Raw genomic sequence first — 16,677 nt, 5'->3', positions numbered from 1 at the left:
AGGACAGGGTCCGGTGGAGAGCTTTGGTTAGTTCAGTGATGAACCTTAGAGTTCCGTAAGCCATCTGGTTGGTTGGGTCCACTATTTTGGAAGCCTGAGGGGAAGAGGCCTCTGGGGAGACCTAGACATAGATGGGAGGATAATATCAGGCGGGATCTGTGGGAGATAGGAGTTGAAGGCATTGGATTTTGTTGGGTCAGGACAGGGACCGGTGGAGGGCTTTGGTTAATTCGGTGATGAACCTATGTGTTCGCTAAGCCATCTGGTTGGTTGGGTCCACTATTTGGGAAGCCTGAGGGGAAGAGACCTCTGGTGAGACCTAGACGTAGATGGGAGGATAATCTCAGGCGGGATCTATGGGAGATAGGAGTTGAAGGAGACTGGATTTTGTTGGGTCAGGACAGGGTTCGGTGGAGGGCTTTGGTTAATTCGGTGATGAACCTTCGGGTTCCCTAAGCCAGCTAGTAAGTTAGTTAGGAAGTAGTAGTTTACACTGTAAGTTTTGATTCATTGAAGTCATTAATTTGTAAGAAATTCAAACTAAAATTAACAGAAATGGCAATCAGGGGTTCCCGCGTACATTATTACAACCCAGAAGACAGAAACCTTCATACTCACCGCTGTAAAAACCTCAAATCATAAACATTAACGATGATGTTATAACTGCGAAGATAATGCGGATTTTTTTTGTAGCAAAGGTGATTAAGACTCTGGAGTAGGAGATTCTTTGGAAAGTGAACTCTGAGGTTCTAACTCAGATGATGATGTCGGTATTGATCATCGGGGTTGTAACGCCATTTGAACTTTCTGGTAGAGTAATTCTAATACTTGGTTCCTATCAACGATTCCACACGGCATTACTACTCCGAAGATAAATACCGACGATTGGGTAAGAGTTGGTCATGGCCCAATTCAAATTGCCATCCACACTGGGTAGTCTCGAGAGACATTCTTTACTCTGTGTGTCCTATAGTTTGACGGGAAATCGAACCAGGTACCTCCCTACTGTAAGTCCCACTCTAACTATACAATAGGTAAAGTCCGGTTATAAATAATATTTCAGTTATAATTTATAAAATATATAATTTTATAAGAATCAACTTTAATCTTGGCACATGTTATCGTGGGTTCGCGGTCCAGGGTCTTGGAATTACTTTGTAAGACTTAATTACGACAACAATAAACAATATACGAATTACAATCTTGTCTCTGTTCAGACTTCGAGAGAGCTCATTAAATGTGCATTTTATAGTCTCCGCACTAGATTAAAGGTTTTGATTTATTAACTTGTTCGTGTAGATAGGTAATACAACACAGTCTTCGCATCGATTTTGTAATAAATATGGAATCCCTGTTACCTTACTGAAAGAGCCTTGCACAATTTGAATGGATAATAACGAAAGTTTATACCACAGATATTATCCGTACCAGCGCAGGCACGAAACAAATGGGGGATGGGAAGATTTCAATGGACTCTGTGGATACGAGGAAGTTTCACATCATCCATAACTTCTGGCGTAAGTCTTCTACGACTACCCCATGCATATTCAACAGTTAAAATATTATTACTGTCTTGCACATTGCACAGGTCTTAGACTCGCACCTACGGAATATGGCAGGGCTCCGCAGACCAGCTGTCAGAGACGCTCAGGCAATTTTTTTTATTTTCATTTCAGTTATGGTGGCACGCGTGTATCCGTTTAGATAAAAAGTATTAATTATTTCCAATTAACCGCCTGTAAATAAATACGAGCTAAATGGTAACATATATATGCCACGGTGGTCTAGCGGTTAGAACGCTGGCCTTGTAATCCTGGGGTCTCGGGTTCGATTCCCGGCAGTGCCCGAATTTATAACTTCTGTTGGGCAAGGCCGTGGTCTAGGCTTCCCCGGTTTCTCCGTGGCATCCCAACAATTACTCCATTCACACACAGAAGAAGGCAATGGCAAACCACTTCTGGATCATCTGTCAAGAACGTATATGAACAGGTCCCAGTCCGAGAAAAGGATCGAAGGATCCTGTTCATATGGACCTGACGTCACACAGAACACTAAATAAATAAATAATCTAGCGGTTAGAACGCTGGCCTTGTAATCCTGGGGTCTCGGGTTCGATGCCGGAATTTATAACTTGTGTTGGGCAAGGCCGTAGTCTAGGCAACACGGAGTTTTCCTCCGTGGCATCCCAACAATTACTCCATTCACACACAGAAGAAGGCAATGGCAAACCACTTCTGGATCATCTGCCAAGAACGTATATGAACAGGTCCCAGTCCGAGAAAAGGATGGAAGGATCCTGTTCATATGGACCTGTCGTCAGACAGAACACTAAATAAATAAAAATAAATATGCTAGATTGCAGGATCAGAAACCAACAATAAGTCTGAGATTACGAAAAATTCACATCGTTTTGTCTGAAACGAACCAGCTGTTATGATTTACATAAAAGGTTGTGTTTTCGAAATGCATTCTTTGTGAATTTTCACACCTCTTTGACAATGATGTATATTTATTGCATTACAAATTAATGTCTTCGTTTATTTAATCTTAACTTGGTATAGTTGCGTCATATTGTGAAGATATATATTTAATTAATTATTCTTGTCCGTCTATTCACAATTTAAAATTTAAAATTAAGATAATTAAAATATCATGTGATGTTCCTTATCGATACATTCGATTTACATTTAGAACATATTTTTCTTATGTTCTAAATGTAAATCGAATGTATCGATAAGGAACATCACATGATATTTTAATTATCTTAATTTTAAATTGTGAATAGACGGACAAGAATAATTAATTAAATATTAATCTTAACTGTTTTCTGCAGAAAGAGCCATTAGGTTTAACGACCATAAAAAATAAAATTATGCTCTTGTCACAGATGTACATAAAAATAGTTTAATAATTTTTCTTTTAACTTCAATGATTATTTTGACGTTATGAATCCATTATAGTTACAGCGGACTGATTTTAATTTGAATGTGGTATAATATATTTAACAATTACCATTTATTTTCGAATTTGTCTAGGCCATCACTCCTGTGACGAAGGCAAGTAATATAAAATTATCCTGTCTTGTTGAAGATTATATAATTCTGTCATTGCATTTCGTTACAGGCCTGCCATTTCAATAAATATTTAAAACAAACGCTGTAGACTTTAATAAGGTTATGTTAATTTTTTCAACATTTTATATCGCACCTTTTTAAATTACTCCGAGGCCAACGTATTTTAAATTACTAATTAATGGAATTGTATTAAAAGTGTAAAGACGTTCACATATAACAAAGTAACGTGCCTTAACAAGTCTGTTGACTTCATGAATTATTCACTTGAAACTAAATATATAAATTAAGGGGAACGTGTCAGTACTCGGGAAGAAATGCAATTTCTGGACCGTAAAAGATTGCAGATGATATTTTCTTAATGATATCTTACATATTCATCTCAGAAGATCGCACTTGGAGGTCAGATTTTCTGTTGGCGTTCTTCGGCGTCGTGTACACTCGTCGGAAGAAGAACATTATCATCGTCTTCGCTGCTGAGACAACTCCAAGTCTCACAAAGATTTTCTCTCGTATAAAAATGTCCCAAGCACATTAGGCAACATAATATGAACTGGATGTAAATTTGTTTTATTTATTACACTTTGCAGTTTTCTCTATTTCTTTCTATCAGTTCGTTTTTTTTTCATTTCCTCTGTCTTCACCCTTTAATCACGCCATTAACGTGGGCCAACGATGTTCTTCGTAGAGGGTTTCATTAAATACTACGTTGAATAACAGCATATGACAGCATTCCAGCGTCGTATTCTCGACTTTAGGGTTTCGATTATCGACCTTGTTTGTGTTCACTGAATTGTCGATTTCTTTTGTTTATTACCCCTGTTACTACTACTCTTACTACCATTAATGTTATTGCTGAGACTACCACATAAATTCAGCACCATTTTTGTAACCCGAAGATACATTTCCTCGTACACAAAAGCCTCCAAAGCTCGAGCACGTCTTGAGTTACATGAATTCGGTTCAACTCCACAATCTGTTTCTTAAATACCCTTATACTTAGGTTTACGTATCCAAGCATTTTCTTCGTGTCATATTTTTTAATTACGAGGGTGAGTCAAATGAAAATCGTAAAACTGAGATAAAAATTCGAAATATCGCGCCATTGTCCTATAAGTTGGCAGACATGTTACCAATGCTATAAAGAGTATCCTATAGGTGGTAGTATAATGCAGACAAACATAACGCCATCACAGTGCCAGTTTGAAGATGGCTGCTCCACTAGTTATATGCACGAAAGGAGAACAACGTTCTGTAATTCGTTTTTTGATCAGTGAAGAATCTTGAAGAATCATCTTCGACCTGCAGTCAGATCAAAGCGACGTGGACTTTTGACTAGAGGTGTCCTTGACATGACAATGCTCGGCCCCATACTGCCCGTGCAACAGTTACAAAAATCCAAGACTTGCACTTTGAGTGTCTTCCACATCCGCCATAGTCACTAGACCTAGCCCCAAGTGATTACCACATGTTTGGGCCAATCAAAGAGGCGATGGGAGGAAAGAAGTTCCGTTCTGACGAAGAGATACAGCAGGCGGTGCATGAGTGGTTGCGCAGACAACCACAAGAATTTTTTTCTAGAGGAATCCATACACTTCGTAAACGCTGGAGGGCCTGTATTGAACGAAATGTAGACTATGTAGAAAAATGATATAGTTGTGTACCGCTTTCACTAAATAAATTAAATTTAAAAAAAAATTACGGTTTTCATTTGACTCACCCTCGTAAGTTTCTGTTTTTTGCATTTCCCTCCATTGCGTGTTCGATGGTCCACCCATGTCACGTTTTGTAGCTTGAGCATTCTAAAATTTTTTTATGAAAACTAGGTCCACGCCTTGTCATAGGTCAGGCACCTAGACTGTGGCTTCCCGATTTCGGGTTCAGTCTCGTGGTAGAGTTTCAGAGTTCTTCGGTTTTACCATGGCTTCATCTCTGATTCTACACTCGCCTAGTCACAGAGAGAAAGTAGTTTAGTTTTCAGTGGCATACAAAGTAAGAAGTTCTTCATTTTGAATTTTCTATATTCTCCTATCACTCATCGTTACAGATGTTTTACTCTGTACCCAGTTCTCAAAAACCATCTCTTGTATGAGACTTGAAGTTTTTACTGTGATAACGTTGTCAATTTTGGTCTTCTGGGTTGTACCGCTGTGTAGACTTTTAATTAAATACTAACTTTTTTGAACATGAAGATGGAGGCAGTTTTAAATATCATAGGTTACTTTTATGCGTCCAAAAAGGACGTGTGACAAAATATACATCACGAGATTCAGTATAATTGTTTCCAGCACGCAGAAAATTAAACCTTAAATTTGTTTCAACGTACCCCGGATTCCCCTACTGCCCCACATTAACCTTGTTATTATGAGAATTATCTTTGTACGTTGTTGTTCCTAAGCTCCTGAAATAAGGCTAGATTTTTTTGTTTATGTAGACTACGTGCTAGGCCAGACAAGTTTAATGGCGGCAATATAATTCCCTGCAGAGACGTATTTAAATTACGCTGATTACACGTCGCTCAGAATTGCTTCGCAAAATGAATGCCAACATTTCCAGTTCCGCTACACTGTTAACACTTTTATTGGCGAAAGGGTAGCTAATGTTTAATTCTTATAACATATATTTTAATTAAAAAAATTCATCGTACGTAGATAAGTGGAGATGGGCTACATACATATAGTACCTTCGCGACCACGTACTAAAACATCTGAAGAATGTGTGCGTTCTTTTTTTTTGAATTTGTCTCATATTTTTAATTTCTGGTATATTTTTAATTTATTTTTTATATTTCGTCTCAATGTTTCTCATTTATTCCCCTCTTTGTATGTCTTCGTCCTTACTTTTATTTGTCTCTCCTACTTTGTGTTTCCGTTTTATCGCGTGTTGCCTCAACATCACACGAGTAAACACGTGCAGATGATGAACTAGATGCTTCATGTAGACACCGTTTACTGTTATTACATGCAAAAAAAAATTTAAACATACCAAAACCTCACCCGTAATTTTATAAAAGCGTGTTTAATATACGCTTCAAACACCATTAACAAATTTCATCCGCGTCTTTTTTCTTTTGGGTAGGAACGGAATTTTTATTTAAAATTCTGGTTTCCACAAAACATTCACAAAAATGTCTGTTCTCGTTGCTAGTTTATTTTATGAGATGATAAAGTTGCGTCATATTGTGATAAATATATATTTGTTTAAATCTTGTCAGTCTAATCACAATAAAATTCCTATTAAATATTAAAATATTGCTATAATTAACATTTAAATATTTAAAATATATTAAAATGATGCTCTCTATCGAAATGTTCGATTTACAATTAGAACATCACATTTCACACGACATGTTGTAATTGTAAATGGAACATTTCGATAGAGAACATCATTTTAATATATTTTAAATATTTAAATGTTAATTATAGCAATATTTTAATATTTAATAGGAATTTTATTGTGATTAGACTGACAAGATTAAACAAATATAGTTTATTTTATGTTTTAATAAAACGACTCGCGTTCACTTGCCGGGTAACAAAAATTTTCTCAGTGGCTTCGCCATGTCTGTCCATCATCATCATCAATAAGTTGACAGTCGCAGAACGGATTACAATGAAATGTGTCCAGTGATTCAAAATTTGGTTAGAAATGGACAATTACAGTGGACATTTTGAAGGAAGAGTTGCATGCCTTCGTTGGCTTGTCTTGAGCGTAACACGAAAAATATTTGTCGGAGATAGAAATGTTTTGATTCAGCGTTCTAGAGAGAAATGAAACGGAAGTTTTATATAAGTCTTGCAGTTTTCCAGATAAAGGAAACGATGTCATTATAAAAGTCGTCTTATAACTCGGGAATCGTAAGACTGGCTTTGTCCAGATCTTATATTGAAAGTCTTTGCGTCCTTAGTTGTCCGCCTCGTCTGTATATAGCAAACCAGACAATTGTGACGTCACTAACACAATTCGTACGTGTCATAAAATTATTTATATGAATTGCGATTTTCCGAGGAAACCACTGAAACTTTTGTAAAATGTACCAAATAAAAATATTAATTTTGCAGGTATTCTGGGAATTTGCTATGTGATCGTTGTTTATGCAAGAAATTTAGCTTTTTTACATTTTTGACATTTAATTTTAATGTTTATTCAGCCATTTATACAACTATTTTCTCTTGTATTAACTGATATAATTTCAAAAGAGCATTTATTCTATCAGGTAATTTGGTCGATAAAACCTGCCCGGTCCTAATGGCAATTAAAATCTTTGAAAAAGTTTAATACATTTCTCTATAGAGTTTTAAATATGTAATTGAAATCAGTTCGTATATTATCGTGTTGTTACAAGCGTAAGGAGATGTTTAAGATGCTCGTATTTCAGTGATTCATCACACTCGATCATACTCGTTCAGAACACAGACTAAAATTCACGATAAGATACGATTATTTATTTATTTAGTGTTCTGTCTGACGACAGGTCCATATGAACAGGATCCTTCGATCCTTTTCTCGGACTGGGACCTGTTCATATACGTTCTTGGCAGATGATCCAGAAGTGGTTTGCCATTACCTTCTTCTGTGTGTGAATGGAGTAATTGTTGGGATGCCACGGAGAAACCGGGGAAGCTCCCGGAGGAAAACTCCGTGTTGCCTAGACCACGGCCTTGCCCAACACAAGTTATAAATTCGGGAACCGCCGGGAATCGAACCCGAGACCCCAGGATTACAAGACCAGCGTTTTAACCGCTAGACCACCGTGGCGTTAAGACACGATTAATAAGACAAAACTATGACATCGTGGTTTCTAGAGTGTCAGGTTATGTACCGCATCGGTTCCTATGAACTCGCTGTTAATATATGAATTTCCAGAACGTAGAAGTCAAACACGCTTCTCGTGAAAATGAAAGCCAGCCAGGAAATGTACGCGAGATGCAAGAGTTCTGGCGCGTTCGCCAGATGGCGAGTGGCATTCGACTTATGTCAATGTCACCAGAGACGACAGAGTTTTCTGCCGTTAACCTGTGAGCGGACGAGATGTCTGGCTGGATGATGGCGTCATCGCGAACATTCTCCGCGAGTTTGCCCCGTTACCTGGTACATGAGAATTTCCCGCCCAGTTATTTCGAAAATAAAAATGCAAAAAGTGAGTTATGCAGTGTCTGGTATTGTACGATTTGAATAATAACTGGAATGTGTCGACAGATTTTATTAAAACTCACGTCTTTGCATACTAGGACCATGGTACCAGCGCCTGAAAATAGGATCTACACCAATAAAAAATGTAATGGAAATTCTTCAACAGTTATCGAGTTGTTACATGCTTACAGATGGACAATTAGATCGACTCGCCTAAATATACATTTAAAAGAACGTTTATCGAATTTGGTTGCTATCAGTTTTTATGTATTTTATACACACAAGAGATCCCAATAAATGGAACCGTAATTTCACAGTTCAGTTCATTTATGTAGGCACAAATTACAAAGAAATCTTTTGGTATGTCCTGTGCATCACTTTCAAACACAGTGAGAAAATAATTAGGGCTTCGTTGGTACTTTAGATGTTCAGACTTTGGTAAACATTGGTTAGTACAAATAGTTCATGGAATTCTGTTCACGTAAATCAAAACTGATTTGAATCTTTGGTGCTTTGTGACAATTTACTGCTGAGGTTATAGGTCGTGCAAATAGGTAATGTAGTCTGCGTATTGAATAAGGGACTGATCATTCCAATGACGAGTAGACAGACAATCTTATATGATTAGAGGTTTTCACAGCGGTGAGTATGAAGATTTCTGTATTCTGGGTTGTTGCACTGTGTAGTCTGGTAGATGTTTACCAACGCCCTGATGACGGAGGCAGTATGACCTCTGAAACGTCGGTAAACATCTACCAGACTACACAGCGCAACAACCCAGAAGACAGAAATCTTCATACTCATCGCCCTGATGACGGAGGCAGTATGACCTCTGAAACGTCGGTAAACATCTACCAGACTACACAGCGCAACAACGCAGAAGACAGAAATCTTCATACTCATCACCCTGATGACGGAGGCAGTATGACCTCTGAAACGTCGGTAAACATCGACCAGACTACACAGCGCAACAACCCAGAAGACAGAAATCTTCATACTCATCGCCCTGATGATGGAGGCAGTATGACCCCTGAAACGTTGGTTAACATCGACCAGACTACACAGCGCAACAACCCAGAAGACAGAAATATTCATACTCATCGCCCTGATGACGGAGGCAGTATGACCTCTGAAACGTTGGTGGACATCGACCAGACTACACGGCGCAACAACCCAGATGACAGAAATCTTCATACTCATCGCCCTGATGATGGAGGCAGTATGACCCCTGAAACGTTGGTTAACATCGACCAGACTACACAGCGCAACAACCCAGAAGACAGAAATCTTCATACTCATCGCCCTGATGACGGAGGCAGTATGACCTCTGAAACGTCGGTAAGCATCTACCAGACTACACAGCGCAACAACCCAGAAGACAGAAATCTTCATACTCATCGCCCTGATGACGGAGGCAGTATGACCTCTGAAACGTTGGTGGACATCGACCAGACTACACGGCGCAACAACCCAGATGACAGAAATCTTCATACTCATCGCCCTGATGATGGAGGCAGTATGACCCCTGAAACGTTGGTTAACATCGACCAGACTACACAGCGCAACAACCCAGAAGACAGAAATATTCATACTCATCGCCCTGATGACGGAGGCAGTATGACCTCTGAAACGTTGGTGGACATCGACCAGACTACACGGCGCAACAACCCAGATGACAGAAATCTTCATACTCATCGCCCTGATGATGGAGGCAGTATGACCCCTGAAACGTTGGTTAACATCGACCAGACTACACAGCGCAACAACCCAGAAGACAGAAATATTCATACTCATCGCCCTGATGACGGAGGCAGTATGACCTCTGAAACGTTGGTGGACATCGACCAGACTACACGGCGCAACAACCCAGATGACAGAAATCTTCATACTCATCGCCCTGATGATGGAGGCAGTATGACCCCTGAAACGTTGGTTAACATCGACCAGACTACACAGCGCAACAACCCAGAAGACAGAAATCTTCATACTCATCGCCCTGATGACGGAGGCAGTATGACCTCTGAAACGTCGGTAAGCATCTACCAGACTACACAGCGCAACAACCCAGAAGACAGAAATCTTCATACTCATCGCCCTGATGACGGAGGCAGTATGACCTCTGAAACGTCGGTAAACATCTACCAGACTACACAGCGCAACAGCCCAGAAGACAGAAATCTTCATACTCATCGCCCTGATGACGGAGGCAGTATGACCTCTGAAACGTCGGTAAGCATCTACCAGACTACACAGCGCAACAACCCAGAAGACAGAAATCTTCATACTCATCGCCCTGATGACGGAGGCAGTATGACCTCTGAAACGTCGGTAAACATCTACCAGACTACACGGCGCAATAACCCAGAAGACAGAAATCTTCACAGATAATCTTATTTACGAAAAAAACATACTTTAGAAACGATTTTTGTAAAGAATACAAATTTCTTACACAAAATACGACGTAATATGTTGGCACTTAAAAGGGCTGTTTTAACCTGGTGTCCTTATTAAGATGTCCAGAATCCATGAGCTTCAAGGACGAATCTCATACGTCTCGCCGTGGACTCCGTTACCCACGTAACACAAAGCGACTAACGGAAGACGAACCAATTTCGATGTTAATCGATCCTGGATCATCGACGTCAGGACGCGGACCGTAGATGTGCCGAGTGGATGCTGTTTTATTCAGGTGGTCGTAACGTGTTGGAAATATATTGAGTTACCCTCGGGATCAACACCCTGTTATTTTTTTCTCTTTTTAATAAACACGGAAGTGATAACCACCGGTCTGATGGAAAGTGTTTATTTGTCGATTTTGTCCGCGGAAACACAATAAACGTTGATGTTTATTCCCAAAGTATGTTTCAAACAAGTGGTTCGCGATCAGGGTGGGACAGAATAGTTTCAGTGGAATAAATTGTTTTGTGTTACGTTTCAGAATATGTCTATAAAGATGTATAATTGTGAAGCTTATGAAGTTACTTATGACAAAATTTGTGATAATTAATTTTAGACATTTTGATGTGTGAACTAAACAGAATGGGACGATTGCAAGGGAGGGTTAGAAGGGCCGAGGAGTTTGAGGGTAGAAGAAAATACGGGAGAATGGACGGAAGGAGATAAAAGTATGGAAGATATAAAGAAAGGAAAAACGAAGATGAAGGATTAAGATACGAAGTGAATAACTTCACGTTCAAATTTTCGTTTTACACTATTTTATTAACATTTTTTTCTTTAATCAGACAGGTTCAACCAAGAGTGTTAAATTGAGTACAGGATTTTAATTCGAGTATGTAGGTTCAGTCGGTTCGAATCTCGACCGGACAACAAGCTACACTGATTGCAATTTGTTGTGTTATTTTATTGTCAAATAGTTCATAATGTATTTCGTTATAATCTGGCAAATTATATCATTCTAATAAAAGTCACGATGGAAACTGTCGAATGATACATTGGATAGTTACATTCTATTTATTTGTTTGTGGTGTGTTTAATAACGCTCTCTTTAGCTTCGAAAGGATAATTAATTGGAAAGAATTTGGAAGGAAGCAATCTTGGTATTTGCTTGGAAGGACTGAGGAAGACCAGGAATCTAAGTCGTGTCAACCGGTCTCTCAGAAGATTTTAACCTCATACGTAATGAATACGAAGCAAGAGTGCTAACCACTCGGCCGCGACGCTCTGTATTCGATAGTACGATTCATCGATTTATTTTCGTGTACTCGAAACACCGTCAGTCATGCTTGAATTTCAAATCGTATAAACTGCAACACCCTGTAGCAAAGAAATATTTTGAATCTATGTTTTAATTCCTTCTTCACACACCATTTATTCTCGCCCTCATAGATGAGATTTCTGTTGCGATGTTGTAATGCAGTAATTACAGCTTAAAATCTTGGATTTCATGGAATGCAGCAATTCCCAGTGCCGTGGACATTCATGTAATGAGAAAAGTTTCACATGCTTTAGGCCTAATTTTGTGTCAAGTAGCAAGATTCAGTCCTCAGCTTGTGGTATGTGCACTCGTCAGAAGCGGATTCTTCTCTGTATTTCGAGTAGGTTGTATGTGTTTGTAACAGACCCACGCAAGATGGCATGTAGTCCTACACAGACATATTTAATGTACGCGGGCAGCTAAATTCGTGATGTTCTGGAACTTGTCCGAGTGTAGTGTCACGAACGTAGTTCTCTGGTTCAGTTTGCAAACGGTTGCGTGTGAGAAACCTCGAATGAGGAAAGTTGTGTGCTGTAGAAGCATCGCCTTTTCGTATGCAACCTGCAGTAAGTAGTTTTTAAGACACGTGACTGCGCCTGCGCGAGGTGACAGCAAAGAGCAGTGGATTTCCTTCCATATGCAAGTGTCGTGGGAAAGTTGGCGATACGATCGTCAGCCATTTCTATGGGCTGGCCACATTAAACTCAGGTAGCGTATTGATTTTTGGACATTGTCCATCGTCTGATGTAATAAAACGCTCCGAGAACTGGATCTGTCCTTGTCTTCATGTGTAATCAAGCGGGAACGTTCTCTGTGGAGCCCGTTAGAATGAGCTACAGTCCACGACTGTAATCTTGAGACTTGCGGGGTGAGGAAGTGCCTTTAACGCTACGGATTTCCTGCATTCCTTGCAAGTCTCAAGATTACTGTAATCCCAATCACTGGATTACATTTACAGACTGATACATGGAAATGTAATGTAAACTTATTAAATACGAGCTCAGTGCCACACTTTCTTAACATAATTGGTTTTTATTTACGTTACATGATAACATGAGAATTTAAGATAGTATGCAGTGTTTCCAAGCTACTGGTAGTGTGTAGCATAAACAGTGCGTATCATTACTGATTGAAGATATTATGAGTGATGACGTCTTCAGATAACGTCCTGTAACTTTGTTCATGTGACCAATCACAGATGGCACAGCTAATTGTTCCAAGGGCGAAGTTGGGACAAAGTGAAAGAGTAACAAGGACTACGCCCCACGAAGCAAAGTTTCAGGGCGGATTAGGTCTGTGAAGCCCCTGGGGTGTTAACCTTAGTTTGGATCAGGATTGGTGGGCCTAATCCCTTGGGTGGCCAAGTCCATCGAGAGCGGTTCCGATGTGGCCCAATCCGTTGTAATGGAAGCCTTGGGGTGTCTAAGCCCTGCGACGGCAAATCTTTTGATTTTTAAAGCAAACGTAGGAAATGGAATCTTGTGCTTCTCTCGATATTTAGCTCAAGTTCAGGTGATCTATTGTTTCAGCTGGTCCTGGAAGTGAGTCTGGTTACTTCGGACCCTGGCAACTCTGCAAGTATTTGCTCTACGGCAGAGAGAGATGCGGCCCTTCCGTCACCAGATTCAAGCCCGTCTGTAAGTACAAATACAGTCTGAATATTCTCATGGTTCTTGCGCTGCTAGTCTCTGGCTTGAAGTTAGCTGCGCGGTAGTAAGACTTTTGACGTCAGAAGAAACCTAAACAGTCAGCGCCATCCATATTTCAGTGGGGCCAAACGACACTTTCTCTCGCACCTTCGACGATCTTAATGTGACAAAGATGAACATGGAAAAACAAAAATTTTATATGTTGTTTTGTGTGGGCATTTCATTTCGCCTCTTACGTTAACAGAACATACGCTGAGGATGTTTAACTCAAGGCTATGCAGGAGAATATTTGGAACTAAGAGGAATTAAGTAAAAGGGAGCTGGAGGAAATTTCATATTGAGGGTTTTCGTAAATTGTACTTTTCACTGAAAGAAAATTTCATGGGCGTGGCATGTAACGTGCATGGAGAAGATAATAAATACGTGAAAATGTTTGGTTGGAAAGCCTGAAGCGACCGCTCAGAAGACCTAGTCGTTTGTGGAAGGATAATATTAAAATAAATCTGAGTGAAATAAGTTTTGAAAGTATGGTTTGGATTTTTTATGGTTCAGGATAGGGACCGTCGGCAGGAGGTTGGCAGAGTGAAGGACGCCTCGATCACGAGCTTGCCCATAAAATATTTCACTTCTTTCTACTTTCTCTGATTGCATTGTGTTTGAGGTAGAGGCAGAATTGTGTTTTTGGTTTTGAAAGGCTTGCAATCTCCAAAAAAATTTCTACATTTTAGCATCACAGTTGGTGCATTAGAATGAAATTTAAACAGAAGACACTCAGGACAGAAACAATTTAGGTCTGTCTCAGCGCCACAGGTAAAGTTTGAATCAAGTCATATAGACAGGCAGGTATAGGACACGCGAGTAGTCGTGGCTCCTAAATGCGCGATGTGTAAGCCGAGAGAGGGGAGTTTATTAGTAGTGGGGGTCGCACAGTCTCAGCTGCGGTGACGCACCGAACTAAACACAGCTAGAGCTACAATCCAACTGAAGCTGACACCCCTCTAGCGCGTGCTTTGGACGGGTCCATCTCATACGACCAAAATCAGTCCTTTGCGCATGTGCCAGCACTTCTCGCTCGACCTATACATGGTGGTAATACTGGTGAGGGGAAAGAAGGAGAGTTTTGACGTGAAAACGTATTTAAAATCGATGCCGGGTGTGGGGAGGCAATCGCGCCCAAATGAGCGACACTTTCTGTCGAAGTAATTTAAAACTTATATAACTCGGCTACAAATAGACATAGCGCCGCCATCTTAGTCTCGTTTTAAAGAGGAAGGATGAAAGTTTGTGCCAGTACCGCTTCGACATTCGTGGCGGCCGGACGTCGCGAACTGCGCACGCGCAAAGTGAAGCCACGATTTTCGACTTTCCGGATTCGACACGTGTCCATAAACGGGATCATATCTCAGAGACTAATTATCCGATCCGAGCGAACCAAGTGTTGTTTTGAAGAGGAGTGCATATGTTACAACTCATCCTGGCCTCCAAGTGTGTATCTCAAAAACTCAAAAAGATACGAGGCTGTGAATTTGAAAAAGTTTGAAAATTTCCTGATTTTCTTAAAATGTCGCGATATATGAGGGCAAAGTACAACCAGAATTACAAAAATCGGGCACGAATGCGTAGAGCACAAAATTTCAAAGAGAATGACACCGAAAACGCCGGGCCCGGACCCAAAACCAACGCGCAGTACCGCCGCGAATATGGGCAACGTAAGCGCGCTCGGACAACTCAGGCGGCATCTGACGAGCCTGGGCCAAGTATGGATGTGTACCGATTAAGAAATAATCATTTCCTGTATTCAATAAATGTAAGTTGAAAATGAATTAAACGATTCAAAACAAAAATTTTGTTTAATTTCAATATGCTATACACGATTGACGTTTTCACGAAAATAACTGCGGCAGTGTCCGACACTGATTATCAGTTTTTTTAATCTTAACTTTTTCTTATGCCAAAGTACGTAAGTGGTTTTTGGAGTCGAAAGCTGTTTGGTAGAAATAATACACTGTATTTTGTCGTTTCGTGTTTAACATACTGCAATGACTTTGATGTTTTAGTGGCAGTATGGCTGGCAGGATTGGTGGCGGTGATAGCAGTAGCCATCTTGGGCGTGTTCTGCGTGCTCAGCGTGTTTCAGTTAGCCATGGTGATGTCACGGGAGCGTGTTGTGATGTCATACAGCGTAGCGGTGATTGCGAAACTAGCTCTTGTTCTCTTGGCCAGTAAGTATTCATTTTGTTACGTACTTTTTTTCTAAAAGTTAGAAAATTATTTTTGTGTCTACCTTAATTTATGATAAAAATCACTAAAATATACACGTATTCCCTGTTAAATTTTAATTTCTCATCCATTTATCTATCCAAATTAGTTGTGCTGCAATCTTGCGACAAGAATGAACTCAGAAGTTGGAAAACTGTCGTACAAAGCTGATTTAGTTAATTATTAAGAATTGATGAAACAATTTTGCATAAGTAGCTTCTTTAAGTAGGAAAATTTGCCCAAACCCAGTGTGGTCTATACTTTGATAGCTGATTCACGCGAAGAGAAACACGGCCGTAGGCCCGGTGGTCAAACCCACCGCCTCCACGGGCGAACAATCCGCGTCTACCGACCGGCACAGCCACCCTGAGGTTGGCGCTGCGAACGCCGGGGTAGTGGCCGGGCTACCGTTTGAAGGATTGAATGACGTCCTTGACATAGTACATGACAAGGTCTTCTCATTCTACCGGTGCATCTGACTCACCGTTGGCACTCACCTCAGAATACTTCCTTATCCTGACCGAGACAGCATCCTTTCAAAACCTACCTGACCTCCCGAATGTACTCGGATGCATTATAGGCTTACTTTTAAGACAGACCCCCAGGGAATCTCGTGGTAAATGAGAAGGCAAACGATAGGACCGTCGAGGAACTGACCAGCGCCTTCCAAGAGGTCTCACATCTGCTCCCAAGAGTGGAACATCGGCCCCCTTGCTCACTAGTATTCAGGATGAAATACGCCAGAAGTGGCCTATGCCTCATCTTTGGTACCCCCTAATTTATGATTTAACCCCTCCCCACTTTTCATCTCTGACCTTTTTCGTTTCTCTTTATATTTTCTTAAATGTAA

At 40.3% G+C, this 16,677-nt stretch overlaps 1 protein-coding gene across 2 annotated transcripts in view; it reads left to right on the top strand.

The window, feature by feature from the left end:
• LOC110835845 (uncharacterized) overlaps window positions 1-16,677 on the top strand; it is a 171,399-nt gene that overhangs the window by 91,120 nt on the left and 63,602 nt on the right. For both annotated transcript variants that reach the window (XM_087351905.1, XM_087351904.1), the window contains exons 2-3: window positions 13,449-13,556; window positions 15,626-15,790. In XM_087351905.1, coding sequence (XP_087208031.1) covers window positions 13,449-13,556; window positions 15,626-15,790 — 273 coding nt within the window. The remainder of the gene's footprint in view (window positions 1-13,448; window positions 13,557-15,625; window positions 15,791-16,677) is intronic.

Source organism: Zootermopsis nevadensis, unplaced genomic scaffold (genome assembly GCF_977971745.1).
Source record: "Zootermopsis nevadensis isolate Lab colony 2312 unplaced genomic scaffold, Znev_1.0 Znev_ptg000020l, whole genome shotgun sequence".
NCBI classification, from domain to species: Eukaryota; Metazoa; Arthropoda; class Insecta; order Blattodea; family Termopsidae; genus Zootermopsis; species Zootermopsis nevadensis.
The sequence above is the reverse complement of the archived record's forward strand: the minus strand, read 5'-3'. Positions and strand labels throughout refer to the sequence as shown.